Source organism: Triturus cristatus, chromosome 3_1, assembly GCF_964204655.1.
Source record: "Triturus cristatus chromosome 3_1, aTriCri1.1, whole genome shotgun sequence".
Classification (NCBI taxonomy): Eukaryota; Metazoa; Chordata; class Amphibia; order Caudata; family Salamandridae; genus Triturus; species Triturus cristatus.
The window spans coordinates 560,203,160-560,229,830 of NC_140583.1; the positions used below are offsets into that span (position 1 = coordinate 560,203,160).

Below are 26,671 nucleotides of genomic sequence, written 5' to 3' on the forward strand. Positions count from 1 at the left end.
GAGGGCTTCGGTGTTATCTGGTGTTTCCAAACGGAGCAGGGGTTTTTGACTGCAAATATCTGCACCTTTCTAATGACTGAGTTAAAACAATTTCACTCAGTTTTTATTTTATAATGGCTTGCTACTCTGAAAATTGAAGGTGCTTTAATTCGACTTTGAGAGTGTATGCTGTGCTTTAAAGTGAAAACGTTATTCCTGACTGAAAATAAGATTTCCCATTGGTTTTCTATCAATGCAGTTGGAAATCTCACTAGCTCAAATGCAGCATGCAACCCAGACACTTTGACCTTGCGCGTTTACAATAGGAACACCCAGTTTCATTGCTTGAAATCAGAAGTGAAATTTAGCCTGCAAGTCGACAGTAGGTTTTGCCAGGAATGGAAATAAATTGCTCCTTACAAATGAACACAGTTTCCTTTCAAGTCACAAAAACAGGATGGGGTTTATCAGTCAATATAATTGAGAGTTGCTGTTGGTCGTAAAGAGTGTTTAAAAGAACCGTCTGTCGGTACTGCTTTAGTGAAATTTGTTTATGATCAATGCACCCTCTGTGTCGCCAAGCACTGAAGGGGGAATGTATACAACCTTCCTTACTCTTCTGTTCAAAAGTGTGGGAGGGGGCTTCTGCCATGGAGGGGGAGGCATGGAGACTGAGCAGCTAATGGCACTCCGTAATGTAAACACCAAGATGTTGAGAGGAGCTCGCTCGCCTCTCTTCCTCGCCAGTGATGGCAGACTTACCAAAACAGAGCCATGATTCACTAGCAATTAACGAGACACAGCAAGGTAAGCCGTTGCCTCCTCCTGACAGTAGACTGCTTAGGAGATCAAAAAAAACAAGCATTACAACATGTATCTGAATGAACAGATAGGCGCAGCGCATCTGTGCTTCTATTCCAGGTTATGCACTAATTAAGCACCAAATGTAGGTTACTGGAACGCCTGCACGTCTACTACATTGATTACGGTAATAGAAAATCAGCAAGATTGGGACCTCTGTTGAGGATTTATCCTGCCCTGCTGCCCATTCAAGCTAATCAGTGTCCCCAAGGTATGTGGAGGAAAAGTGTGGGCACACAAACCCTGCAAAATTCAGTGGGGGGGCGGACCTCGCTGGGTCCCCCACGCCTGAGTTGAGTAAGGCAGCTGTCCGTGATCATGCAATGCAGTTGTAAGTGGCCCTCACACTGCCCCTAAGGTCTGAGTCAGTGGAATGATCAAAGGCAGGTTTCTTAAATAATGAAGCAGACATTGCAGCGTGCCCAGAGCCTTCTGGGGCCACACAGAATTTGTTAAACAAGCATTGGCCGTGCGGAATGCATAGATGAGGGCTGCAGCGGGAGAGAGAGGCAGAGGGAGTTGTGTGCAAGCGCGCGGCGCACGAAAGCACTTAATGAGCCATGACGGCTCGTAACTGTAAAACAAGGCTTAATGAGTTAAGAAAGGCAGATGGCGGCTGCGCACATTCTCGCGCACATGCACGCAAGCTTTAGGCCAGGAAAAGCTTGTGGGTAGCACTTTGAAAACCCCTTACTAAAAGTCGAGCAAGCAGCGCATGCGCTGCTCTAGGCTTGACCTAAAAACCATATGACTCACATTAAGAAAGATAAGTGCAAGATTGGGGTGAGGTCAGTCAAATACTGGGGTCACCATCTCCCAGGAAGAGACAGGGCCCAAACATGTTTTAGTCATACCCCAAACAAGGTTTAGTCATAGCTGTCAAACAGTAAAAGAAAATCGTATATTTGATTTATTAGTCATAAATCTTGTTCTGTCTATAATAAAAATCGAGGCCATGTTTAGGGTTTACAAGACTACTGACTGCCTCTTAGTTCACTAATGACATTATCGTGGGGGGAGGAAAGCCATAAATGTTTCTTAAAACAATAACTTCAAATGTTTCTCTATGCAGTGATATAATCTGATGTATTGAGGTGATACAGTTTTGCGTGTCACAGAAATACAATCTCGTCCAACTCCATAAAAGCATATCATATTTTTGCATTATGTTTGATGCACAATATACATGCCAAAGTTGCCTCGGCTCGTGCACAGACTCTTGGAGCCAAGCAAGACCGATGGTTAAGCTCTGGCACCCATCTCTATTTGCAAATCGGCCTTGGTACATGGGGCAATCCGTAACTTTACAAATTGATATGTAAAAGTCAAGGACTAGTAATAAAGAGTCCTACCCACATGCACCGATATGACAATTCTACCATCAAGACTTCTTGCAACAGAGACAAAGAAGAGTGCATGCAGTAAAAATACATTTACAATAAGTGATCCCAGGGCAGGAACTGCAAGTGTTGTGCTGTACATGACCACTGTCATGAGTTCCCAGGGAGAATTAGCTGGCCCAGTTGGGACAGGCAGAAGTGTCACTTCAGTGGGAGTGTTTGGGGTATGACAGCTCTCAAATGCATTATTGGTTTGGTAGTTGAGTCTAGGGACCTTGAGTTGGGTCTACTGTGTTTGTGTCCGTTTTTCTCATCTTTCATTTCACTAAGAGGTATAACAGGTTCTTTTTTTTGGATTGGGATCTTATATATATATATATATTCTAACCATTTTGCCCAAAAAATACTAGTAAATCTGCACCTACAGAGAAGTACTCCTTCAATGGGTGAATTTACTACTTTCTGGAATTCACAAACATTGGCAATAGTAGTCTTGAGAAGTTGCTCCACTGTAAACTTTCCAGGAAAACCACTGACAACCAAACACCCAAAAGGTGATGGGATGAATGGTTGCAAATAGTTTAACCAGTGGCAATCATTCGGGGTACCATTCCAAACCATCGATTTCTGCCTACTGTGCCACTCTAGACAGGGGCCCCCCTACATACAAATCAGTACTGAACCTATTCATCATGTAAAACGTCCATCACGAACCTTGATTATCTTACCCCTCCACCTTGCAGCCCACTGCTTTTTTAGTTGGGAAATGTAAGATTTACATCCCCTCAATCTCACTGACTAAACTATACCCCTGGGTGTGACAATCAAGGATTAAAGTTAAGAAACTTTCAACTCATTGCATCAATTGTGTCTCATATCAATAACCTTGCTAGAAAGATAGCAGAACATTCCCTGTTAATGATGTTACTATATGCTATAACAGAGGGGTAATGTTTGTTGTCATATTGTGGAAAGTGCATATGGCTATAGTCTGGGGCCAGGCATTAGCCCTGATGTTTTGAGGGGAAAGGAAGGACAAGATAGAGAAGAGTGAATGTTAGAATAGAAGCTGATGGCTTTGGATGATGAACAACAAATAACTTGTGCTTCTGGACTTCAGAAGCAGAGACTTAGGATAGAGGAGGAGTATAAAGGGTTAGTTTAAAATGAAGCAAGGGCTCAATTTCTTACCTCCTAAATAACACGCTCTGATAATAAAATTAAGGTCAAACAACTCTTGGCAAGTAATACTAAATGAGAGCGGGAAAAAATATGGATCCCGGAAGTCAGAGAGGAAAAGGAGCCAGTTTTAAAGGGGCTGAAGAGGTGGAACAAAGCTTTGCAGGCTCTGCTGCGGTTCTACAGTGCAAGAAGACAAATAGGAAATGTGGGAGTTTAGAGATTAACTGTTTATGCAGTATCTTACGTTGCATGAAGGACAACTCCTACATCTTAAAATATTGAATTATGAGGTTCGATCTGCACTTTCAGAATGCAATCTGGCAAAACTCTCAATATTAAGTCCACTAAAATATTATAGAAAATATGTGGGAAAACATTCCCTTAATTGACAAAGGCAATCAAAAAGTTTGACAAGTGACCTCAGGTTGGTTCTCATTTGTAAGCAAGGGAAACCTAGGAGCATGGGCGATGCATACTTTCTAATTTCAATTATAAATGTAAAGGGAGACATCAGCCAACGTGTAGCTAACTATATCATTAGAGTGTTCAATAAATAAATAGAATCAATCCAATCAATGGGGATTTATGACTGGCTGGGCCCCCAAAATGAACCTCTGTATATAGCAGAATTGCATGACTGCAACAACATAGGTCACTGAGCCAATGATAGTGCTTCCTTTGGATGCTGGCAAGGCTTTTGATCCAATAAAATGTCTTTTCAAGTGAAAGTTTTGGAAAAGAGGATCTAGGCTGTAAAATTAAACAGCAGTAGCAAGAGCAAGGGTTATCAGGATTTTGTAATACTCATTTCCACTGAAGCACAAGTTACTTACCTTTGGTAACGATATATCTGAAAGAAAGGAGTAGTTTCTTACCTGTAACTCCAGTTCTGTAGTAGGGGTATCTCTGTTATAGTCATAATCTACGAATAGTCCCGCCCATGTGCTGGGACCCCGGAGCAATCAAAATATCTCTTAAGCTGTCCTGCATTTGCAAACCTGCAAAGACACTTAAGAGACAGACAAAAATAATACAGCCTAAGAACAATATGGCTGCACTGGCCAGCACTTCCTCTGAAGTGAACACAAAAGCCAAAATAAAGTTTAAATGTCATTTTTATTCACATCTGACATGTTCCTTTATTGTATCACACTCCCTTCACCAACATCCCTTTAAACAATAGAGAGGAAGGGGTGGACAGACAAGCCCTATAGGCTGTCATTATGTGTCTGCTAAAGGGATACCGTGCCTTTAAGAAACTCTCCAGAGACCCCCGGTATCCCAGGATGCACAGCCCAAGCAAGTTACTTTCAGTTCTTTTTTCCGGCTCCTGCTAGCAGGACCCTGGAGCTTGAGCTCTACCCTTTTGGGCGGATATTTGGACTAAATCTTAGATTTTTGGATAAATAGTGTGTTCATTCGACGTCTAGAGCCTTTCTATACTGCATCCTGCGTTTTGGTGCAGTTTGCTCACTCTTAGCATGGCTTTATTTGATAAATGCCCTGAGTGGGGGAGGAAAAAGGCCAAGACGGACCCACATGATGTCTGTATCCTCTGTTTGTCTTCCTCACATGTCCCTGCTACGTGTGCCATCTGCAAGACCTTCTCCAAGAGGACCCTGAGGGACAGGGAGAAGATTCGCCTCCAGGGACAGGAGAAGCAGAGGACAGGTGGGACTTCGGGGCATGGAGGATCCCATTCCCCTTCCTCTGCCCATGCTTCAGCCACTGGAGGGACCTCCGGGCAGAAACAGCAGCAGAAACGATGCCTACCAACTGGTAGATCGCGTTCGACGTCGAAGGCGACGACGGCGAGAGGTAAAGCACCGGTGTGTTCGCCGTCGATCCCGGGCTCGGGATCGCGGCTTTCTCGACGTTCGACGTCGAGAGAGGGGCCGGCGAGACCTAGGACTAGGTCGCCGTCGAGGATTCCACGGTCGTCGTTGACACACCATCGACGTCGTACCGAGCCCCGCGATGGATCGACGCCGCCGACATCAACGCCGAGGCACCGGCGACTGCCGTCGAGACGGAGGGGATCGCCGTCGAGCAATTATCTATCAACTCATTCTGTAGGCAAGTGTCTTATGCGAGCCAAAAACCTACACACTTTTGAGGAAGACACCACTGGAGCTAGCAACAAAGCAAGAACTCACAAATCTTCAAGAAATGTGGCTATGGAGCAATAGGCACAACAGAACATACAATGGAAGTGAATAGTTTTGAACTGTGATGGGTATAAAGTGGTAGTAGAATCCTTAATATCAAGAGGTCCAGCAGATGTATGCAACATGAACAGCAAGTTTTACTTTGAAGGAAATGGCAAGGCCATTAACATTTACGAAGTGTTGAATTTTGACATGCACCCAAAGAGAGGGTACCAGAAATTGTTTCTACTTAGAACTGATAACTTTAACCAAGTCATCAGGTACACCTCCCTTGGTATTACAATATATTGAAACACCCATATAGCTACCCATTTTTCAAAGCCTACATTTACAAGATTCATACTCATGCACAGAAACTCCTTGCATTAAACAGGTGTCAACAACCAGTCAATCGGGAGTTACCAGTAGCTCACAGACACCTTCAGAGTAGCACAAAGCTTTGAGTTAATTTTTAAACAGGCACAGAGTCACATTTTCCATTTAAAGTTATGGGACGGTTGGGTTTATTTTACAATATTATCTTCAGGCTGGAGACCGCAGGGCCTGATAATGAGCAATGCTGCAGTCAGATTTACAACATAAGGCACAGAGGTGAAGAACTGAGGAATTTAAATCTTAAATAAAAGTCCTTGTCAGCTGAATATTGGAGCATTAGAACAAAGTTATGTTTCTGAATGCTTTTAAATCTCTTATTTCAAAGTGTTGCATTTACAAAGAGCAGGCCTCTTGCTCCCACTGGCCGGTTGGCACTGTACCGTATTCATAACTGAAAAATACAGTAATTGTTTTTTAAATAGGAGAAATTTAAAGTGAAGAAACATATTTCTATGAAACATTGAGCCCATGTTTTTCTCCACTCTCTATTAAGCCAATTACGTCCTTATATTTATGAAGAATGTTTCTTCACTTTAAATTACTTCCATTTAAACAAATGGCTGTTCTAAATATGGCACTGACTACAGTCAGTGGGGGCAAGAGGCCTGCTGTTATTAAATGCAACATTTTGAAGTGGGAGAAAATTTAAATGATGAGTTTTATGGAATACTGTCAAACGTAACGCTTTGATCCGGTCCCGCTGTCCCGCCGTGTTCTGCATGTGGCCGTTCATGCATGGGTGAGCTGCGGAAGACTACATATCCCATGAGTCTCAGCGGCGGCACGTCAGCGTCAATGGGAGAGCAGAACAACATTTAAGAACTTCCGCTTCCCGTGACCGATTATTCGGAGTCTCGGGCCGGAGCCTATCATAGAAGCATTCGTGTCCTGCCTCAGGGGTCCGGTAAGGGTGCGTTTGCACCACTATTTGTATCGACGAGTTGGTTTCAGTCCTATTGCTCGGTACAGCGGTGCCAGGCATCTTGAGATCTTAGTTCCACGCACGAAGGGCGGGGAGCTCAACAATTGCCTATGTGTCATATTTAGACGTATGTTTAACCTGGGAGCGCTATACTGATATTGCGCAAGGTGTTCCTCCCCGTTGGCGAGACACACGTATGTTGTCTCTGGCGGTTAGTTGGGATGCCTGCACTTATCAGTCGGGATATACTTTTATATTGTGGAATCTTAAACTCGTTTCCGTGGGATTGCATGAACTCCACAGCTTCGGCGGAACGAGTGTATTACTGTTGCAGTTTCTTTAATCTCTCTATTGGCGAGCATGCACCTTATTGAGCTTGTGTGGAGGAGAGTCCAAGGCATATGACATAGTCCTTGGATACCGCATGTTCTTTGAGAGACTCGAAGTTGCCTCAATGATAAGACAAAACCATGATAGAGTGTGTGCCAATGTGATGTTTCCAAATGGCGTGTTTATTAATTTGTGTTTGTCCTACTGGCAAATGTATTGAGTGATTATATAACATTGTGTGGGACCACGCCAGCACCCAGAGATAAATCTTATAGGATAAAATTAAGGCATACTTCAGTCCTTCCTCCCTTGACATGAAAGAGGTGGATCGAGCATCTAAGTAGGATAGTCGTTCTAAGGCTATTGTTAACTTTGCTGTTTATGTTTTCTTACCCTACTCTAACAGGGGAATGTAGTAGAGCAGACACAAGCATCAGGCTCTAACATCCTCTGTGAAGCGAGAGACAAGACAAAGGGTACACGACACTCCGGATATATATAAATATATATTTTTGTCTATGAAAGTAGAGCTCTTAACTTTTACCTATAGGCTCTTACATAAGCTATCCTTTGTTTCCTTTTTCTGTAGCACTACCATGTGTTGTAGACTATTAAAGGAGTTACAGAAATAATAAACACTCCTGGGTTACACGCCACCAAACAGTTATCTTTCTTTACAGGTAAATTACCTTTTTAGAACAAATGGCTTAAGTCAGCTTACTGGGGGAAAGTGTAGATGCTTATTGTCTCACCATTTATTGTTGTTTTCTCATTTGTTTCTATAGGTCTCCTTCCCCGCTGTCCCCACCCTTTCCTTCCCTTGCTTGATCACTTCACTGATCTGTGCTGTAAAAGCAAACAGACCATTTTCGAGCAGCATTCCGATCTCGAGGAGTTGGTGAACCCGACAGAATACATATAAGGAATATGCTACTTACCAGTATGCATCTGTTCTTGGCATGTAGAGCTGCAGATCTATACACTGTGCATAGATCGCCATCTGGTGTTGGGCCAGGATGTTTGCAGTTTGTTTTTCCTCTTGGAAAGTCTTTGGAAGTCACGAGGTTGGGGACTCCTCCTTTGGTTCGTATTGCGCATGGGCTTCGGCTCCATCCTCAGATTGTTTTTCGCCAGCAGGGAAAGATGGAGCATAGTGATAACAGTAAAGAAACCCATGTGTGTTGTATCTAAATAAGAGAGACTGGAACGGATACATGTAGCTGGGGAGGCGGGTGGGCGTGTATAGATCTGCAGCTCTACATGCCAAGAACAGATGCATACTGGTAAGTAGCATATTCCGTTCGAGGCATATGAGCTGCAGATTATACACTGTGCATAGACTATATAGCAGTACCCAACCCTAGCGGCGACCACCGGCATCCGTTGCAGTTGTTTGGAACAGTGTTTTTAGTACAGCCTGGCCCACACTAGCTTGTTGCTTGGTTTGCACATCTACACAGTAATGTTTTGTGAAAGTGTGCGGTGTTGACCATGTCGCTGCTTTGCAGATGTCATCTAGTGGTATGTTTCCTAGAAAAGCCATAGAAGCCCCTATCTTCCTTGTAGAGTGGGCTTTAGGGGGAACAGATAGCGTTCGTTTTGCTTTGTGGTAGCAAATCTCTATGCATTTTACAATCCACCTAGCTATCCCTGATTTAGAAATAGGGGTGCCTTTATGTGGTGGAGAGAAAGAGACAAATAGCTGTTTGGTTTTTCGGAAAGGTTGTGTTCTTTGGATGTAGTAAAGTAAGGCCCTTTTAACATCCAGTGTGTGTAAAGCCCTTTCCGCAACGGTTTGAGGTTGTGAGAAAAAGACTGGTAATTCTACCGACTGATTTAGATGGAAGGGAGAAATGACTTTGGGTAGAAATTTTGGGTTGGTGCGGAGTACAACCTTGTTCTGATGCATTTGAAGAAAAGGTTCCTGTATGTAATGGTTCGAAAGGGGGTACCATTAGCCTTGTGAGAACTATTCCAGACAGGTGAGGGTGGTACTCTTTTTACTCTTTTGAGGCCTTCCATAAAGGCTTTGATGGCAGGCACCCTGAAAAGTGATAGGTGCTGCCTGTTCTGTAAGTAAGCAGCAATTGCTGCGAGGTGTAACCGAATGGATGTATATGCTAGGTTACACCTTTGTAGATGGAGCAAGTAACATATGATGTGCTGTATGGACACATTTAGAGGATTGATTGTGTTGTTGTGGCAGTAAACAACAAATCTTTTCCACTTTGCAGCATAGCATGCCCTAGTAGTAGGGCGTCTAGCTTCCCTGATAATATTCATGCAATCAGGGGGAAGGTTAAGGTATCCGAATTCTAGGACCTCAGGAGCCAGATCGCAAGATTGAGCTGAGCTGGGTCCGGGTGCCTGATCTCTCCATGGTTCTGGGTTAGGAGGCATGGTGAGAGGTGTAGCTTTTGGTGTGGTACTACTGAGAGTTCCAGCAGTGTGGTGTACCACGGTTGTTTGGCCCATGTTGGAGCTACTAGGATCAGTGTTAGGGAATGCTGTTGTAGCTTTCGCATCACTAATGGAATTAGTGGGAGAGGTGGAAAAGCGTATGCAAATTTGTTTGACCGGTTCATCCATATCGCATTGCCTTTGGACAATGGGTGTGGATATCTGGCGGCGAAGCTTGGGCATTGTTTGTTTTCGTGGGTGGCGAATAGGTCTATGTGTGGATGCCCCCACTTCTGAAAGAACGGGTGAAGAACTCCTGGGACATGTTGGGCCAGGAGAAAGATTTTCTTTGGAATTGCCCATCTCCATATGCTCTGTGCTAATTGAGAGAGCTGTGGAGAGTGTGTGCCCCTTGAATGTAGTACATGGCACTCATGTTGTCTGTGCGAATGAGGACTGCCTTGCCTGAAATCTGCGTCTGGAAGGATTTTAGGGCTAGGAAGATTGCCAGTAACTCCAAATAGTTGCTGTGGAGTAACTTCTGTTGCGGAGTCCAGTTGCCCTGTACTGTGAGATGTAACAGATGAGCTCCCCAGCCGGAGAGTGATGCGTCTGTTAGTATTATTTGTGGAACCGGGTCCAGGAACGGTCGACCTCTGGAAAGGTTTGTGGTGTTCCACCACTGCAGAGAGCGATGGGTGCGACCGTCTACCAACACCAGATCTGTCAGTTGCCCCTGGACCTGGTTCCACTGGAGTGCCAAACACTCTTGGAGTGGACGCATCTGGAGTCTTGCATGGGGCACTATGAAAATTCAAGAGGCCATCATCCCTATCAGTTGCTGGGAGAGAGTGTTGAAATATGAATTTCTGACGGAGAGACTGTATGTTTGCAATCCTGGCAGGATTGGGATAGGCTATGGCTTTTGAGGTGTCTATGGTAGCACCGAGGTATTGTTTTGTGTGTGATGGTACCAGGTGGGACTTTTGGTGGTTCACCGTGAAGCCTAGCTGGTGAAGTAGTTGGAGTGTAGCGGCGGTGTGTTGCACACATTGTTCGTAGGACGTGGCTTTTATTAGCCAGTCGTCCAAATATGGGAAGACGTGAATGTGCTGTCTTCTGAGGTGTGCCGCCACTACTGCTAGGCACTTGGTGAATACCCTTGGTGCTGTTGTTACCCCGAACGGGAGCACCTTGAACTGGTAGTGTTGCCCGTCCACTACAAATCTGAGGTACTTTCTGTGAGCATGGTGTACTGGGATGTGAAAGTATGCGTCTTTCAAGTCCAGAGTGGTGAGCAAGTCGTTCTGGGAGAGGAGTGGAAGAACCTGTTGAAGGGTTACCATGTGAAAATGGTCTGAATGTATGCAAGCATTTAGAGGTCTGAGATCTAGGATAGGTCGTAGAGTCTCGTCTCTCTTTGGAATCAGAAAGTACAGGGAGTAGACCCCTAAATTTTGTTGATTGATGGGGACCTGCTCTATGGCTTCTTTTTGCAGGAGGGAGGTTACCTCCTGTTTTAGTAACGTAGCATGTTCTTGAGACATTGGGCGTTGCCTGGGTGGAATGTTTGGGGGGGGTAGATGTTAGTTCTAGTCAATACCCTGAATAAATAATTTGGGTCTCCCATCTGTCTGAGGTGATGGTCTCCCAGACGTGAAGGAAATGTTGTATTCTGCCCCGACCGGAGTGGAATGGTCTGGAGGGAGCGGGGGAAAGTCATTGGGTAGGCGGTGCGGCAGAGCGGGCGGTATTTGTCTTGTCTCTGCCCTTATTATTATTGCCTCTGTATCCGCCTCTTTGATAACCTTTTGTGAAGGTAGACTGAGGAGGGGATTTGTAGGACGTGGATGCACTATCCGAGGAGTAGCCTCTACCCGTGCCCTGAAAGGAAGAGCGACGAAAAGAGCGCCTAGGAGTGTGAGACTGTAGGGCTCTCATGGATTTCGCCGTATCAGTATCTTTTTTCATCTTTGAGGGCTTCATCAACTTTTGGGCCAAATAAATGTTGTTGGTCGAATGGGTGATTCAGTATGGATGCTTGTACCTCAGGTTTAAACCCTGAAACTCTTAGCAAGGCGTGGCGGCGGAGAAGGACACTGGTGTTTATGGCCCTGGAGGCTGTATCTGCCGCATCTAGGGCACAGCGTATAGGAGGTATTAGTTATAGTTTTCCTCTCTTGGATCAATTCATTAGCCCCATTCTTGTATTTTTCAGGGAGATGGTGCATGATGGTCTCTAACTCATCATAATGCGCCCTGTCGTATCTGGCCAATAGAGCTTGCGTGTTGGCGATACGCCATATATTGGTGGCTTGTGACGCAGTGCGCTTCCCTGACGTGTCTAGGAGCTTGGACTCTTTGTCAGGTGGTGGTGCTTCGCCTGACGCCTGAGAATTTGAGCGCTTCCTAGCTGTAGATACCACTAGGGAATCCAATGGTGCAGGGCCTTTAATGTATGAACGGTCTGTGGGGGCGGCTTTGTATTTTTTCTCTATACGGGGATTTAGGACCCTGGCCCTGACTGGGTCTTTAAAAACCTCTGGTGCATGCTTGATAGCTCCCTTTAACATAGGTAGAATGGCAGTAGACCTATATGCATTATCGAAGGTGTCTAGGAGAAAATCTTCCTCCACTGGGTCAGTATGTAACTCCACCCCGTGGTAGTGTGCCGCCCTTTGTAGTAGGTGGTGAAATCCTAACGAATCTTCAGGTGGGGATGGCCTAGATGGGTAAAGGTCATCCTGTGGGACATCTGGGATGTCCGGATTGTTATAGTCGTCCCATGGGTCTGGAGATCCAGTAGGGGTGGGGTCTTGTGGCACATCTGCTGGATCATAATAAGGGTCTCCTAAATTATCTGGGACAGGAGACAAGGTTGGGGAACGATGAGGCATTGGTGGGGAGGGTGGAGGAGGTGGAGAAGATGGGGAAGGCACTCTGAAAGAAGAGGTAGCAGTGTCTTTCCTCTTTGGAGGTGGAGGTGGAGCTGGTTTGTCCAAGTGTCTCTTTTTTTTAATACAATGTCAAATGTTCAGTTTTTGGATCCATGGTGAGTGTCTTTTGCAGAGGATCCGGTGTAAAAAGTTCTTGCGACACTGGTTGTTCGGTTTTTTAGGTTTGTCTAAGCCGTGCTTCTTTGGGACCTCCGATTTTTTGGTCGGTGCCGAAGAAGGCAGGTTTCGACACCGAAGGCTTTGGTGCTGGGTTCGGTGTGGAGGTGGAGGCCGATCTTTTCTTCGGTGCCGAAGGGTGTTTTCCGGTACCGCTGGTCAGCTGGCTCGAGCCCGAGCTGCCGGAAGGCTTAATAGGCATCTTTACCGGGCCCGAAGGTGGGGTGTGAGAAGCAGTATCCTTGGTCTTGCCTAGGCCGGAAGGCGAAGGTGTGACCGAAGCCTTTTTGGGTATCGGTGTGGGAGGGGGTATTGTACTCACGACCCTCTGCGCCGGGGTGATGTCCTCCACATCTGAGTCATCAGCCTCGGAAGCACTGACGAGGTCGTCGTCCTCTTCTTCGATGTTCTGCTGTCCCGGAGCTTCGACGTCGTCCCCGAAGATGTCGACTGGAGCGGAGGTCGAGGAGTGCGCCATGTTGCGTCTAGTCCGTCGATCTCGAATAGTCTTTTTAGAGCGAAAAGACTTGCAGGCGGGACAGTCTCGGGCCTCGTGTTCAGGGGAGAGACAGAGGTTGCACACCTCATGAAGATCGGTGTGGGGAAACTTGGACCCACATCGAGGGCACTTCTTGAAGTGAGTTCTTTCCATCAGCCGAGACCGGAGCCGGCATAGGCCCGAAGACCGCAGTCGACGACCGGAATCGAAGAAGTGCCGAAGAGAAGGTGATTAAGATGATTTATTATCTGAAGGATCTCGATGAGCGAGGATTTTTGCGTCGATCACTGAACTGGAAATGTTCAGAACCGGAGCGCGAAGTATTACATCCGAGCCCGATGGCGGAAAAAAAACAATCTGAGGATGGAGCCGAAGCCCATGCGCAATACGAACCAAAGGACGAGTCACCAACCTCGTGACTTCCAAAGACTTTCCAAGAGGAAAATCAAACTGCAAACATCCGGGCCCAACACCAGATGGCGATCTATGCACAGTGTATAATCTGAAGCTCATATGCCTCGAACACAAAGTTAAGTCTTCAGTTTAGTTTTCTCCAATTTCGAACTGTCGCATTTACACACAGCAGACATCTTGCTCCCAGTGTCTGGTAGATACAGTGTCATTTATAACTGAAAAATAAAGCAATTTTTTAAGTGGGAGAAATTTAAAGTGCAGGAAAATGTTCCATATTTTGAACATTTTTGCAGAACATTTTTCTCCACTTTAAATTTCTCTCATTCACAAAAATGGTTGTATGCTTGTGTGACACAGACTCTTATTCATCCATACACATATATCTCATTTATATGCATAGATGTTCATATATCCATAAAGACTATGCTCTCACTGACACAAATGGCAGCACTGTCAAAGTGCCCCATGTCAAAGTATTTTGTTCGAACCAGAGTATCTGGGTCAATTGTCATTTGGCTTAAAGTCAATGAAGCTGGGAGTGGGGTGTCTGCCAACACTGCACGAGTGGCCCTGCATTACAAAGACACACCATTATGCAGGCTAACATAAGAAACCTAGTATAAGATGAGAAATAATGGGATCTATATCTGGGGTTTGAGTAATGAAGTTAAGCATGGAAAGATTTACAAGAGACATTTTAGGAGAAATTGCTCCTCTGACCCAATCACTCCTAAACATTGGCCATGAAGTTAGATAGTGGATACCAATCAGTCATGATCACTGAAATAGGCAGCAAAAACGGAAAGGTAGTGCATCAAACAATCTGATGGACAAAGGTTAATCTAGCGGAAGTCAGAACTGTATTACAAAAGTCTGGGACACCTTCCACCTGATCACACAGGACATGACTGCTCCAGGGATGAAACAATGTGTAGAGGCTTGGGGGTTGACAGGTTCCTTCCAAGTGGAGGGTGGCGGCAAAGGTGGGTGCGAGCACTGACTTAACTTTGTTGGCTACTGTAAGTTTAACCTGTTTTTAACTTCGACATCTATTGGTCTCAGTACAATTTTGACAGCTATATTTTTTATACCCTTAGTTTTTAATTCTATCCAAATGCTTCTATTTAGAGTTTTAACTGTTGACACTGTTTTACCTAGACATTTATCTGTGTTCAGTTTATTACTGGACATTGCATTACTCAGTGATTAAAGATTTGCATTAAAGGCCCTCCAGACCAAAAGTGTGCATCTTTAAAAATTATAACATTCAAATCTCCATTGCAGAATAGAAGCAAAACTGCTGGGGCTAAAACTTAGATGATAAAAAAAGAATGAAGAAATGGTGTTAACTTTTAACTTAACTGAGACCACGTATATTATCCTGTAGGTAAGTACAGGTAATGGCCCCCATATAAAAAGTCTGTAACGTTTGATCCTATGCAGCCTAAATTAATAGATACTTACAAGGAAAGCATTAAGTCAGAAGATGAGAATGTTGCACATAATCAGATATGAATGTGTGTTGGGGAAGTCTGTTAGAGTTAGCTCAAGAAAGTGTATTAAACCTAATTGTTAAGGAGGACGGGAGTCATTGTAGCGTTGAGGGGAGAATAGGGTCTATCCCCTTTGAACAAAAAGACATACAAATGACTATATTTGGACTTTTATTTAGGAACCGGAAAAAAGGTTTATACACGTCCTGGTCAAAGTCAGTGGGTGTAATCACAGAAACATTTGGGAATGGCCTGCAAAGTTCAATTTCTGCATAACAAAGGGCGCTGCTTTGACGTAAAACATTGAAAGAGGTAAACACAGTATGTGAAGAGGAAAAACTTACTTTGGTCTTTTTGCTTGACATTTTATTCTTGATGTAGCTAAAGGTACGGCTTATTCCACCTTTACCTTCTATATCTTTCCGTAAAGGGCTCGGAGGCAATTGGTTACAACTTTCTTCAGAAATACTATAAACGAAAGAAATGCATACAATTATTGAATGTTCTACCACACAAAAAACTGAATAGATAAACTAAGTTTATAATCAATAAACCTTTTACATTTCATTTAAATGTTTTCAAACAATGCCAATCCCACAAAAACTAGGAGTGAACCGAAGACATAGTTCATGTCTGATTACCAATTCAAGGACTATAACTCATGATAAAGCCAAGAGCTGCATGAATGTTCCTGTTGAATAAATGTGCATCATTTGACAATTAAGATCTAATTGTAACTGTTATTAGATTATTACTTCTGACTAAAAAGCTTCCCAAACTAAATGCTAACCATTTGAAAAGAAAATAACCATGCATGAAATTAATGACCCTGGCTGCTCGCCATTAAGCTCTGTGGTTTTGCCCTTACTGAAAAAGCAGGATTGAGCAATAATGGTTCAAAATGAACAGTTTTGTTCTAGCGCTGATGCAGAAGCAGGTTTGCTTCTGAAGAAAGCATGAAAAAGCAAACCACAGTTACTAAACAGAGGTGATAGGAGTAGATGATCAAGTTGATGAAGCCACATTACATCTCAGGAAGGTTTGCAAGCAATTAGTTGCAGCCCAATCTTTTTGCCTACTGCACATCTGGCGCAACTACAGCATTTCTTTCTGGTCTGTTTGATGTTTTTCAAACTTTGAATAACGGTATGCATTGATTATGCCACACTGCTAGATAACTCTCAAATATCTTATACTGCAACAGTTTCACACACACACACACACAAATAGAAGTATGGACTACAATAAACAATGGAATATAGTTCTCAATGAATGTGCCTTATTTACAACTGTATATAGGTTGAATTTACCCATGACATTGGTGCCACTTATTTGGCAGTATGCTGCCTGAAGATGCTAAAAATATGTGCATACAAACAGAACACCAAACAACTATCTAAGGGCCCAAAAGGCTGCTACGCAATGGATGAAACAAATGTTCAGTTTTGCTGATAGGCATCAGTAGAGAGTACACTAACATAACCTACAGACCAGTAATAGTCAATCACATGGTTGCAAGACTATTGCCAGGATAATAAAACTTTGTTACACTGCAACTGCACTCAGCTGCCATGTTGTTCATCACTACATTTCAGTAAGCATTTACTGAAAAAAAGGGAGGTAACATTTTCAGCACCAAAATAACGGTCTATACGATGGATGCGTCTTAAATGTGGCACTCCTACACTTTTTTTTTGCCATGAACAAATATAATTTCTGTACAACATTCCATAATATGTATGAATTCAAATACATCAAATGACTTAAGCGATTAAGCTGTTGCTTTTAACTGTGTGAGGAAGATGACTTCCCCAATATTGCAGTGCTACTAAGACAAGAACAGTTACATAATTATCACTGCATTGTGTGTGATGAATCCCAGAGTGCCTTCATGGAAACATTAGCAACATTCAAAACTTTCAAGGTCACTTTTCCACAGTTCTGGGTTCTACTAACAGTATGCATTCCTTAATATTGGTATTTCAACAAATTGGCCACACGTAAAATAAATCTTATAAATTAAAATCTGAGCTAGCCTGTACGTCTAATGTAGACAATTATTTCAACACATTTATGGGACGAACATCAATCAAAGGAGGCAAACAGTATAACACATACTGCATCCATATATGAAAAAAATCTTAAAATTGTTTTTTACAATTCAATATTTCTGAAACTTCCCAGCATGCAATATCCAACCATATCATTTAGATTAATATTTAGTAGTAGGTAGATGAGGGTCCAATTATTCTCTAACAAGGGGCTTCCTCTACTACTGACAATTGTTTGCAGAGAGGAAGAGGTGTTCTACATGAGCAGAAGACAATGTAGCTTTACTCCACCTTTCCATGAGAGTAGAAATAAGTGACACAAAAAAACTACTTGCACATTTCTGCGCATTTGCAACTCTACAATATAAACCATAACAACAATGATGAAGCATACTGTTGTCTATTTACCAGGGTAGTGGTTGAGGCTTAAAGTTACATAGTTAACACAAAATTATTAAAGTAAAGTCTTACTGAAATGCTTCCTTATTGGCATGGTTTCTTCAATTGACATTGGCTCTCACTTTGAACTTTTTTATCTAATCCTATTGTTTCCAGAATGATTTTAATCAGAGATTTAGCCTCTCCTTCATACTCCACTTTTCTCTTTATTTATTCCACTCGGTTAACTCCTCTTTCTGGAATTGCCCTGTCATTTTCTTTCTCTCGTAATGAAAACATAACTTAAAAGCTTAGAAGACAACATTTTATTGACTCTCCATGAGATTTGGGGCTAACTTTGGGGTTAAAAATCATGAATTACAATAAAATGTGTTATATAATTTGAGCACTTAGTACTTAGATGCTTGTTAATAACCCAGAGAGATGCTAATTTTACAATACCCACGCAAAACTGGATTTTTGCTTCAAACTACACAAGCTATTTGCTGATGTGCATAGGCGTTCTTAATGATGGACAAAGTCTGAACACGTAAACCCCCAAAAGAGGTCTCATTTTCGCACATTGAAATGGATCGTTTTACTAATTTTAAAAATGTAATAATTTAAATTGCCAAATGGCCGTTAATACTTTTTTATAGCCAAATGCCACTTAGAATGTTTTAAAGGCTGAGATGTGTGCAGAAACTCGTTGAACTCGAGAAATGTTGGCTCACACTGTTTTCCTAAGCTGATGATAGTCAGATCATTCTCTTACTATCCGATGTCCATTGACATGACCCCTCACTGCTTCAAGTAGGCCTACGGTAAATCTACGACTGGATGCACAATAATGCACTAAAACTCAATGGCGTAAAAACTGAGATTCTGGACATGGGCAACAATCCAGGTTTCTAGGGACCAAGCTACTGGCCAGACTCTCTGGGGCTAATACCCTCTCCTTCTCCCGAAGGTCAAATATCTTGGTTTCATCACAGATGACAGACTCTCTGAAGCCACAAGTAGCTAAGGTCACCTCTGTTTGTTTCTCAGTCCTTAAATGGCGGAAAAAGATCCTCAGGCTTATACCTGTAGAGGCACAGAGAATGGTCATTCAGGCTCTGGTCATGTCCAGATTGGACTACGGCGATGTGCTGTACCGAGGCACTGACAAGACGTCAATTAGACGCTTCAGACCATTCAGAACGCTGCTGCGCGGCTAGTTTTTTGTCTTCTGAGACATGCCCTGGACTCCTTTCTGCTCCAGGAACTGCACTGGCTAAAGATTTCAATACACATTGAATTTAAGGCACTTTGCTATATGTTCAAGGCCAAACGTGCCTGGCTCCCGCATAAATTTAAGGTCTAGTACCTCCATAAAAGCCTATGCACCTGCTGAGGTCTGCCAGCCATGCTTTACTCACCACGCCTAGGTCCTCCCTAAACCGCATCAAAGGTCGCTCCTTTTCCTGTCTTGGCACCAAGCTGTGGAATTCTCTCGCTGCCTCCCTTAGGAACTGTAATTCCTTTATGTCTTTCGTAAGAATCTGAAAACCTGGCTCTTCTAGCTATTGGCGGAGATCCTCACGGTCGGCAAATATCCTGCACCGGGAAACCTCTTGGGGTAGCTGTGCGCATTACAAGTCCACTAAATAAATAAACAAACACAAACTCTTCCTTCTTTTCTTCTATACAATCAGGTTACATAACAAAGGGGTGCAATCCCGTTTTTAAAAATTAAAATGTATTTTAATAGTTGGTTCAATATGTAAAATTATCTGCCACTATCTTCCACTAAAATCATTAGCACACATCCCGGGTTGGTATAAATTGGTTTTCTTTACCTGAGACAAAAGTGACATGTACAACTGAATCCACATTCATATCCAATCCAAATACATAATTCATTTTCAGGCACAGGAAATCACCACAAGGGAATACCATCAAGAAAGGTCAAACATACATCTTCTTTTCCTTCTTTGCTTAACACTAACAAGAATGTATTCACCTCTTTGGCCCTGTAAAGTTCCCTATTTCAAACCATATTTCAGTCCAGTATATGCCTACTACAGAAACATCTGCCATGCAAGAGGAACATGCTCTAAATTAGAAGGTACCCAAACTGCCTAGGTACAAAGCCCTCCAGCCTCAAACTGAAAGCCACAACTCATTAAGTCTGACAAATTTGCTGAAATATCATACTAACGGCCAACAGGACCATATGTAAGTTAAGTGGCAAATACTGACAACTCTCTTTTTGATAAACGATACAGCTGCCAGCAGCCCTGTGCCTACATCTCTATAGAATACACAAATCATTCCGTTTTTGAAAGATCAGCTTCAAACTGTTCTAAATTTTAGGTCAAATTCAAATTTAAGGACTAGGTCCTGCTGGTCTGCAAAAGACAATTCTATTAAAGTGAGCAAGGCTGTTAAGCATAAAAAAAGGATCCAGAAAGAGACAAACGATAAGGGTAATAGGCAGTATAACTATTCAAGGACTAGATCCTGTGGGTCTGCAAAAGCCAATTATACATGAAGTGAGCAAGGTTCTAAAGCATATAAAGGAACTAGAAAGTGCCAGCAGAGAAGGGTGATGGGCAGTATCACTCTTGTCTAACAGCAGTAAGAAATGACAAAGTGGTCAATCCAGAATACTGTATCGAAACACACAAATTTAGATATCTATTTGATCACATCTACATCATCCATGAGGCATTGAAAACACATTTAAGCCGGGCTGTATGACCTTGGCACACCTAAAGAAACCATGCTGCCCTCCAAAAAGTGCACATTTCCAACATAAACACCAATGCCTTACATGATGTATCTAGACCAAGAAACTGTACATTAGGTTTTGGATCCAGTCCAAGTTGTGCTGTACTAAGCTAAAAAATAAATTCAACTGGTCAAAGATGTAACAATGAATATACAAATGTTTTATGTCTTTTCCCATATAAATATTTACAGTAAATGACAGACTATGACAGATGAGGGAAAATGTACAGAATGTTACTCCACAGCTACTGATAAGCCATACAATAATTGACTGACATGTTGTACCTCTGAGCCAATGAGCTACTTGTGCTGTTAAGCGACTGTGAACCTGAAAGAGAGAAATTTAAAATAAGTTATGCCATTATTTTGTAATATATCAAAGTCAATTTTATAGTTCTGAACATTTGCAATTAATAATGAACAATACCAAAACACATTTTGGGGATTTTTAATCCAGTTTCTGTGATGTTGGTGGTCGTTGCTTCATAAATCATATAAATAATCACACTGCAACTGTTTCATAACCGTCTCTCTCCCCATCCTGATATGGAAAGACCTCATGGCAGCATCCAGTAACACGCAGTACCAATGCCTTACCTGTCACACACCACTCTCCATCCAAATCACTCAAAGACAATTTCCCAAAATGGCTGCTAGAAGTCAATATATTAGCTTAAACCTAGGTGTCTAAAAATTGAACCACCTCTTGTAATCCTGCAAACAACTTTTAAAATGACATGTTTAAGATAGAAGCAATCAATCAACATTGAAAAATAAGCAATAGTAATTTGGATAAATAACCCAAGCTCTTTAGATTTTACGGTAAGCACTTATCGAACTTTAGCAGGGTACTGTAGGCAGCACTGAGCTGATAAAATTTTGAGGGAGGCGGGCACCACAAAGGATGCCACGCAGGATTTGGCCTCAGACGCTGGCCAGATGCGGCGAGGTGGCGTTCAAAAGAAGGGTGAGGAAAACACTCTGAAAACGAAAGATATTGGTGTGGCAGGGAGTACTAGGCTCCGCACCGCGGCCGTTGCTGTCGGGGAACACTCTATGCGACAGCCTTCGGTGTTGGAGGCATATGCAGGCAAAACGGCTACAGTTACAGTAACAGAGCCCCCAAACATTGTTAATTCCCTTGCTCCTGTCCTTGCAGCGTCAGAGTGCGATGGTAGCCCGCTCCTGGCAGCAGACGATCCGGCCTCTCACCCTCAGGGCAGTGATTCTTTGCTGAGCGCCCAGGTGGATTCTGGGCTTAGTAGTTCTTTGCCTCAGCCTCAATCTCAGCCTGCAGATAACACAGATCCAAATTCCGGGCGGTCTGGGGCGAGGCATATGGGCACAAGCACAGTGGGTGGCCCTCCATCTGCTACACTTTCAAATGAGATTGTCGAGGATGTAGACCCTTTGATCGCAAATGTAACAACGGTACATGCCTCGCCAAACGATAGCTTGGATAAAAACGGTAGTGGAGACGATACTAGCGGGGCTGGTTTAGATACAACCTCTGTAAATATAGGCTGTCAACCAGCTCATACTCAGCCTCTTACATCAGCGCAAGCCCAGGCACTGCCAGACATGCTGGAGATTGATAGAGGCAACATTAGTAGTGCTTCAGGAGATCGGACAATCATGGTGTAATCACTTCTTGGGCAAGTGCGTCCCTGCTCTCCCCAGAAGGAGATACATTTTTCTCGCTAAACGATGACTCAGATACATCAGAGATCAGTGAAGCGGAATCATTACAGGAGACGGCATCAGGAGAGTCCTCGGCCACCCAGAAAACGCATCGTAGCCGATCTATGAATTCCAAACGGCGGGCCAAGACTAAGAAGAGATCTTCAGACTCAGCTACAAGGAAACTTGAATAGGATTATTCCGCTTCAACACTGACAGCGTGTACTGGCAGTGAGCTAGACTCAGGAAGTCGCGCTGGAGGATTTAACAGCTCTGGTAGCGGGCCTCCCCCTTCAACACTGGAACTATTGTACTCCACTCTTAAACAGATGCAGGGGAGGTGAGACAGGAAAGTAAGAGATCGCTACTTGCTACCAAGAAACTGCAAGGGGGCCATACGTAAAATGAACAAGGTGTGCACTGATATGTCAGAGCGAGTCACTCAAGTGGAAGAACGAACTGCTGCCGTAGAGGTGGAGGTTGATAAATTACAATCATTCAAGGCCATGCAGGAAAAACAATTGTTAGTTGTATGCTGGAGGCTTGAGGAATTTGAAAATCAGCAGCGCCGCAAAAAATGTCCGACTGTTAGGCCTGGAAGAAAATGTGGAGGGTGAGAACATCATGGCCTTTGTTATTACGCTGCTTAAGGGTGCCTTTCCGGATCTTGTCCATTGGAATTGGGAGATGGCAGTATAACGGGCTCATCGCTTTCCAATGTTCAGGAAAGCTCAGGTGAAAATCCAAGTGGAACGACCTAGAGCCATTCTGATCTTTGTTGGTAACTTTTTGTTAAGACAGGCTAAAATAGATCGGGCCAGACCTGACTCAAAACGTTCGATTGAAGGACACACCCTCTTCACTCGGCCGGACTTTTGCCACACAACGGTCGAGCGGAGATGGAGACTTCGACAGATGATAACCCCGTTTCAGGGGGTGGGTTGTGAAGCTTTTTCGCTCTTTCCCGCTCGGCTCAAAGTTATCCATAAGGGGAGGGTCAGAATGTTTTTCTCTGAGGTAAAGGCACAGGCATTTCTTACGAAGCTAAGTGAAATGCGGGGGCAGCGGGCGGTAGCTAGTACTGTAGTGGGAGGGCAACAGCTGATGATTAGTGCCTAGCGGGGTTTGGATGTATTTTTGATATATTTGTCTGTGATGAAGTTTGACATGAAGTATAATGTCTTTAGCCATCATGGTTCCCTGATCATTGATTATTGATAATTGATGTTCTATGGGGCTTTGATATATTTTTTTATGAGTGATGAAGTTTGTCATGAAGTCTATTGTCCTTTGCTACCATGGCTTGCTAATTATTGATGATGAACCCTCAACAGGGGTTTAGATGTAATGTTATTTCTGTGATGAAGAAGGATATGGAGCATAATGCTTTTAGCCCCATGGTTTGCTAGATGCTCGGATTTCAAGGGGTTGGGGCCCACAGGGTTTGACTAAATATCAAGAATCAGTCCACTGAGGCTATGTACTAATTGGTTTAGGGGGGTAGTCGGGGGGGAGGGGGGGGGAGGGTGAGGGGGGAAAGTTTGCGCTGTTGGAGGTGGAAGTTCAGCAGCCATACTTAGGTCATGTCTGACCTAATTGCCTGTAAGGGGTGTAGGGAAGGGGTGGGGTGGGGGGATGGCTCCTTCGCGGGGTTTGGTTTGGGACCAGCACAATATGAGTTAGCACGATTGGTGAGGGTTAGGAAGGAGGTCTGTATTTGGGAGCAAAGTGCTTTTACTTGGCTTCAAAATGGTGGGCGAATGAGGGGGATGAGAATCACTGAGAGACCTAATGGGGGCAGGTGGATCTGGGTTTACTATAAGGAAAGAGGAAGTTTTAAACCATGAGTTTAGGGATTGCGACAGTGAATATTTGTGGGTTAAATGACCAAAATAAGAGGCTTAAGGTGGCAATTTGGCTTAAATCTCTACACGTAGACTTCCTCTGTGTTCAAGAGACACATAGAGGGTAGTAGAGCACGTATTCTGGAACAATTGGGATATAAACTCATGGTGTATACCACACAGGGCTCACGCACAAGGGGGGTGGCAATTCTTACCCGGAGGAATGATGTAAAGGTGGTAAAAAAGTCAGCTGACCAATGGGGCCGCTGGGTGCTGGCTGAATGCCTGCTAAACGGCATTAAAGTTACACTATGTTGTCTTCATGGATCAACATGTGACCACCCGGAAATGCTAGAACTTCTAGATGCTAACTTAGCAATGTGGCCCACACCAATGATAATTTGTGGGGATTTTAATATTAATGGTTTAGGTGTTCAGTGGGGCACTCCAGGAAGTAAATATTCTGGTAGGAAAAGAAGAGTTGGCTTAGCGCTAACAGATTTTGCAATAAATAATGGCCTTACAGATCTATGGGCATACTTGAATCCCACAGATTTAGGTAGCACTTTTTTTCAGCTAATTTGTTTATCTCTAACTCCCGTATTGAGAGGCACGGATACTCTCGGACCACAACCCATTGGTCCTCACAGTGAGCTTTACTGGGGGGGGGGGGGGACAAGCAATACCGGGGATGGACTTTCGAACGGAGGCTGCTGTATGACCCAGAATATGTTTTACACATGAAAAGGTGGATCAAAGAATTCTGGGATATTAATCGTGGGAGTACTAATGCAGGAATAGTCTGGGATGCTTTCAAGACGGGAATTAGAGGGGAAACTACTAACTACAGTCTGCATCGTCAGAAGGAGGTACAGCGGGAGGTGGCGATTAAAGATAAGTTAACTAAGCTGGAAGAGGCACTAGCCACTGCAATTAGTAAGGGAGAGCCGACTGAAGAAATAATACTTCAGCTAGCTATAAATAAGGCTGAGGTTATAGAACATATTTCGGCAAACGCTGCAGAAAGCTATTTGGCTAAAAAAGGCCATTGTTATGAATATAATGAATGGGTGGGGCATACTCTGGCCGTAAGAGTAAGACAAACAGTGGCGTCAGGCGAGATCTTGGAAATTTATGATGCTAATAAAAAGGTTATAACAGACTCTTAAGCAATCCGAGAAACGTTCAGGCTTTTTTATCAACACTTATATTATAAACAATCGTCAGAGGAGGCGCTGGATATACCCAACCATTTAGATAGAATTTCTATACACAAGGTGGATCCTATCGATAGGGAGAAACTCGAGAGGGTGCTGACCCATGAAGAAATATTGGGGGTTTGCAAGATTTACCATCTGGTAAAGCGGCTGGCCCTGACCAGATTCCATTAGAGTTCTACAAAATATTTATAGATATTTTTGGATTAGACTTGATTGAGGTTATTCTGTTGGTCCAAAGGGGGGGGGGGCCTGCACCCAAGTCTTGGGCCGGAGCAGATGTCATAGTTTAAATTAAAAAAAATATTAGCCACCTAGGCAGCCTGGTTCATACCGTCCCATTACATTACTGAACAGTGATGTCAAAATCTTTTCGAAAGCTATGTCCACTAGGCTAAACAATATTTTAAGGAAAACTATTCACCCCTGTCAACATAGGATTTATAGCCGGCCGGGGGACCACGCAGCACATACGGCGAGTGATCACACTTTTTGATGCCACGGAGATCTCAGGAGACCCTATGGCCGATTTGCTATTAGATGCTGAGAAAGCATTTGATAGGGTCTACTGAGATTTTCTATGGCAATCGATGAGATGGTTTGGGTTGGGGGGAGGGCTTCATTAAGCAAATTGAGGCATTATATTCGGCACCCACTGATCGCCTAAGGCTAAATGGTGATAATACTCTGCCCTTTACTATTCAGCGGGGGACCCGGCAGGGGTGTCCATCTTCACCCCTGCTATTTGCAATATATATGGACCCCTTATTACGGTTATTCGAGGCCAATAATGGAATCCCCCAATTGTTTGCCAGGGTACTGAAACAAAAGTTTTAGCCTACGCTGACGATGTGGCCATCGTTACTGCCGATCCATCTTCGGCATTGCCGGTGGTAGAGTCAATAGCACAAGATTTTGGCACATATTCAGGACATGCTCTGAATCGGACTAAAAGGCACGTTTTAAAGAATCAGTTTGTTAATTGTGAAGATCTTCGTGTCACAGATTCAGCAGTATATCTGGGAATTACGATTATGCCTGAGTTAGAGAGCTTGATAGCCAACATCAACCCAGTATTCAGGAAGGCTAGAGCTGATTTTGACAGATTAAATAATCCTCATTTATCACTGGTTGGACGATGTAACGTGGTGAAGATGATGTTTTTGCCAAAAATTCTTTATTTGTTTAGGGCAATCTCGCTGGAATTTCAAAAGCATTGGTTTATTACCCTGGAAGGTATCTTTCATCGATTTATTTGGGCACATGGGAAAACTAGGAGGGCTGTCCGGTTTATGTCGTTGCCACGGGAGAAAGGGGGGTTCTCAGTTCCTGATTTTCAAAGTTATTATTGGGCTGCTGCTCTCCAATATATGGGTATATTGTTTGGGTCACTTTCTGGGGATTTGGAAGGGGAAACAGAACTCCCCTATGTTTATACGCTGTTATTGGGGGAACATGCAGAGAGCTGTTTTTGGAAATTTACGGAACCCAGTTATTACAAAAGGACAAAATTCAAGACTCTTATAAGCTGCTTTTAAGATCTGGGGGGGATTAAAAAGGAAGATTGGTCTGGGGCGAGTTTATCATTACACTTTGCTTTATAAAAACCCCACTTTTCTGGAAATCTTTCAGATGAGGTCATGGCAGTCT

The 26,671-nt window shown here is 43.5% G+C and overlaps 1 protein-coding gene across 12 annotated transcripts in view; it reads right to left on the reverse strand.

Annotated features, from left to right (window-relative positions):
• AKAP13 (A-kinase anchoring protein 13) overlaps window positions 1-26,671 on the reverse strand; it is a 1,236,163-nt gene that overhangs the window by 344,036 nt on the left and 865,456 nt on the right. For all 12 annotated transcript variants that reach the window (XM_085644487.1, XM_085644486.1, XM_085644483.1 and 9 more), the window contains 2 exons: window positions 20,566-20,608; window positions 15,421-15,544 (listed from right to left, as the gene is read on the reverse strand). In XM_085644487.1, coding sequence (XP_085500613.1) covers window positions 15,421-15,544; window positions 20,566-20,608 — 167 coding nt within the window. The remainder of the gene's footprint in view (window positions 1-15,420; window positions 15,545-20,565; window positions 20,609-26,671) is intronic.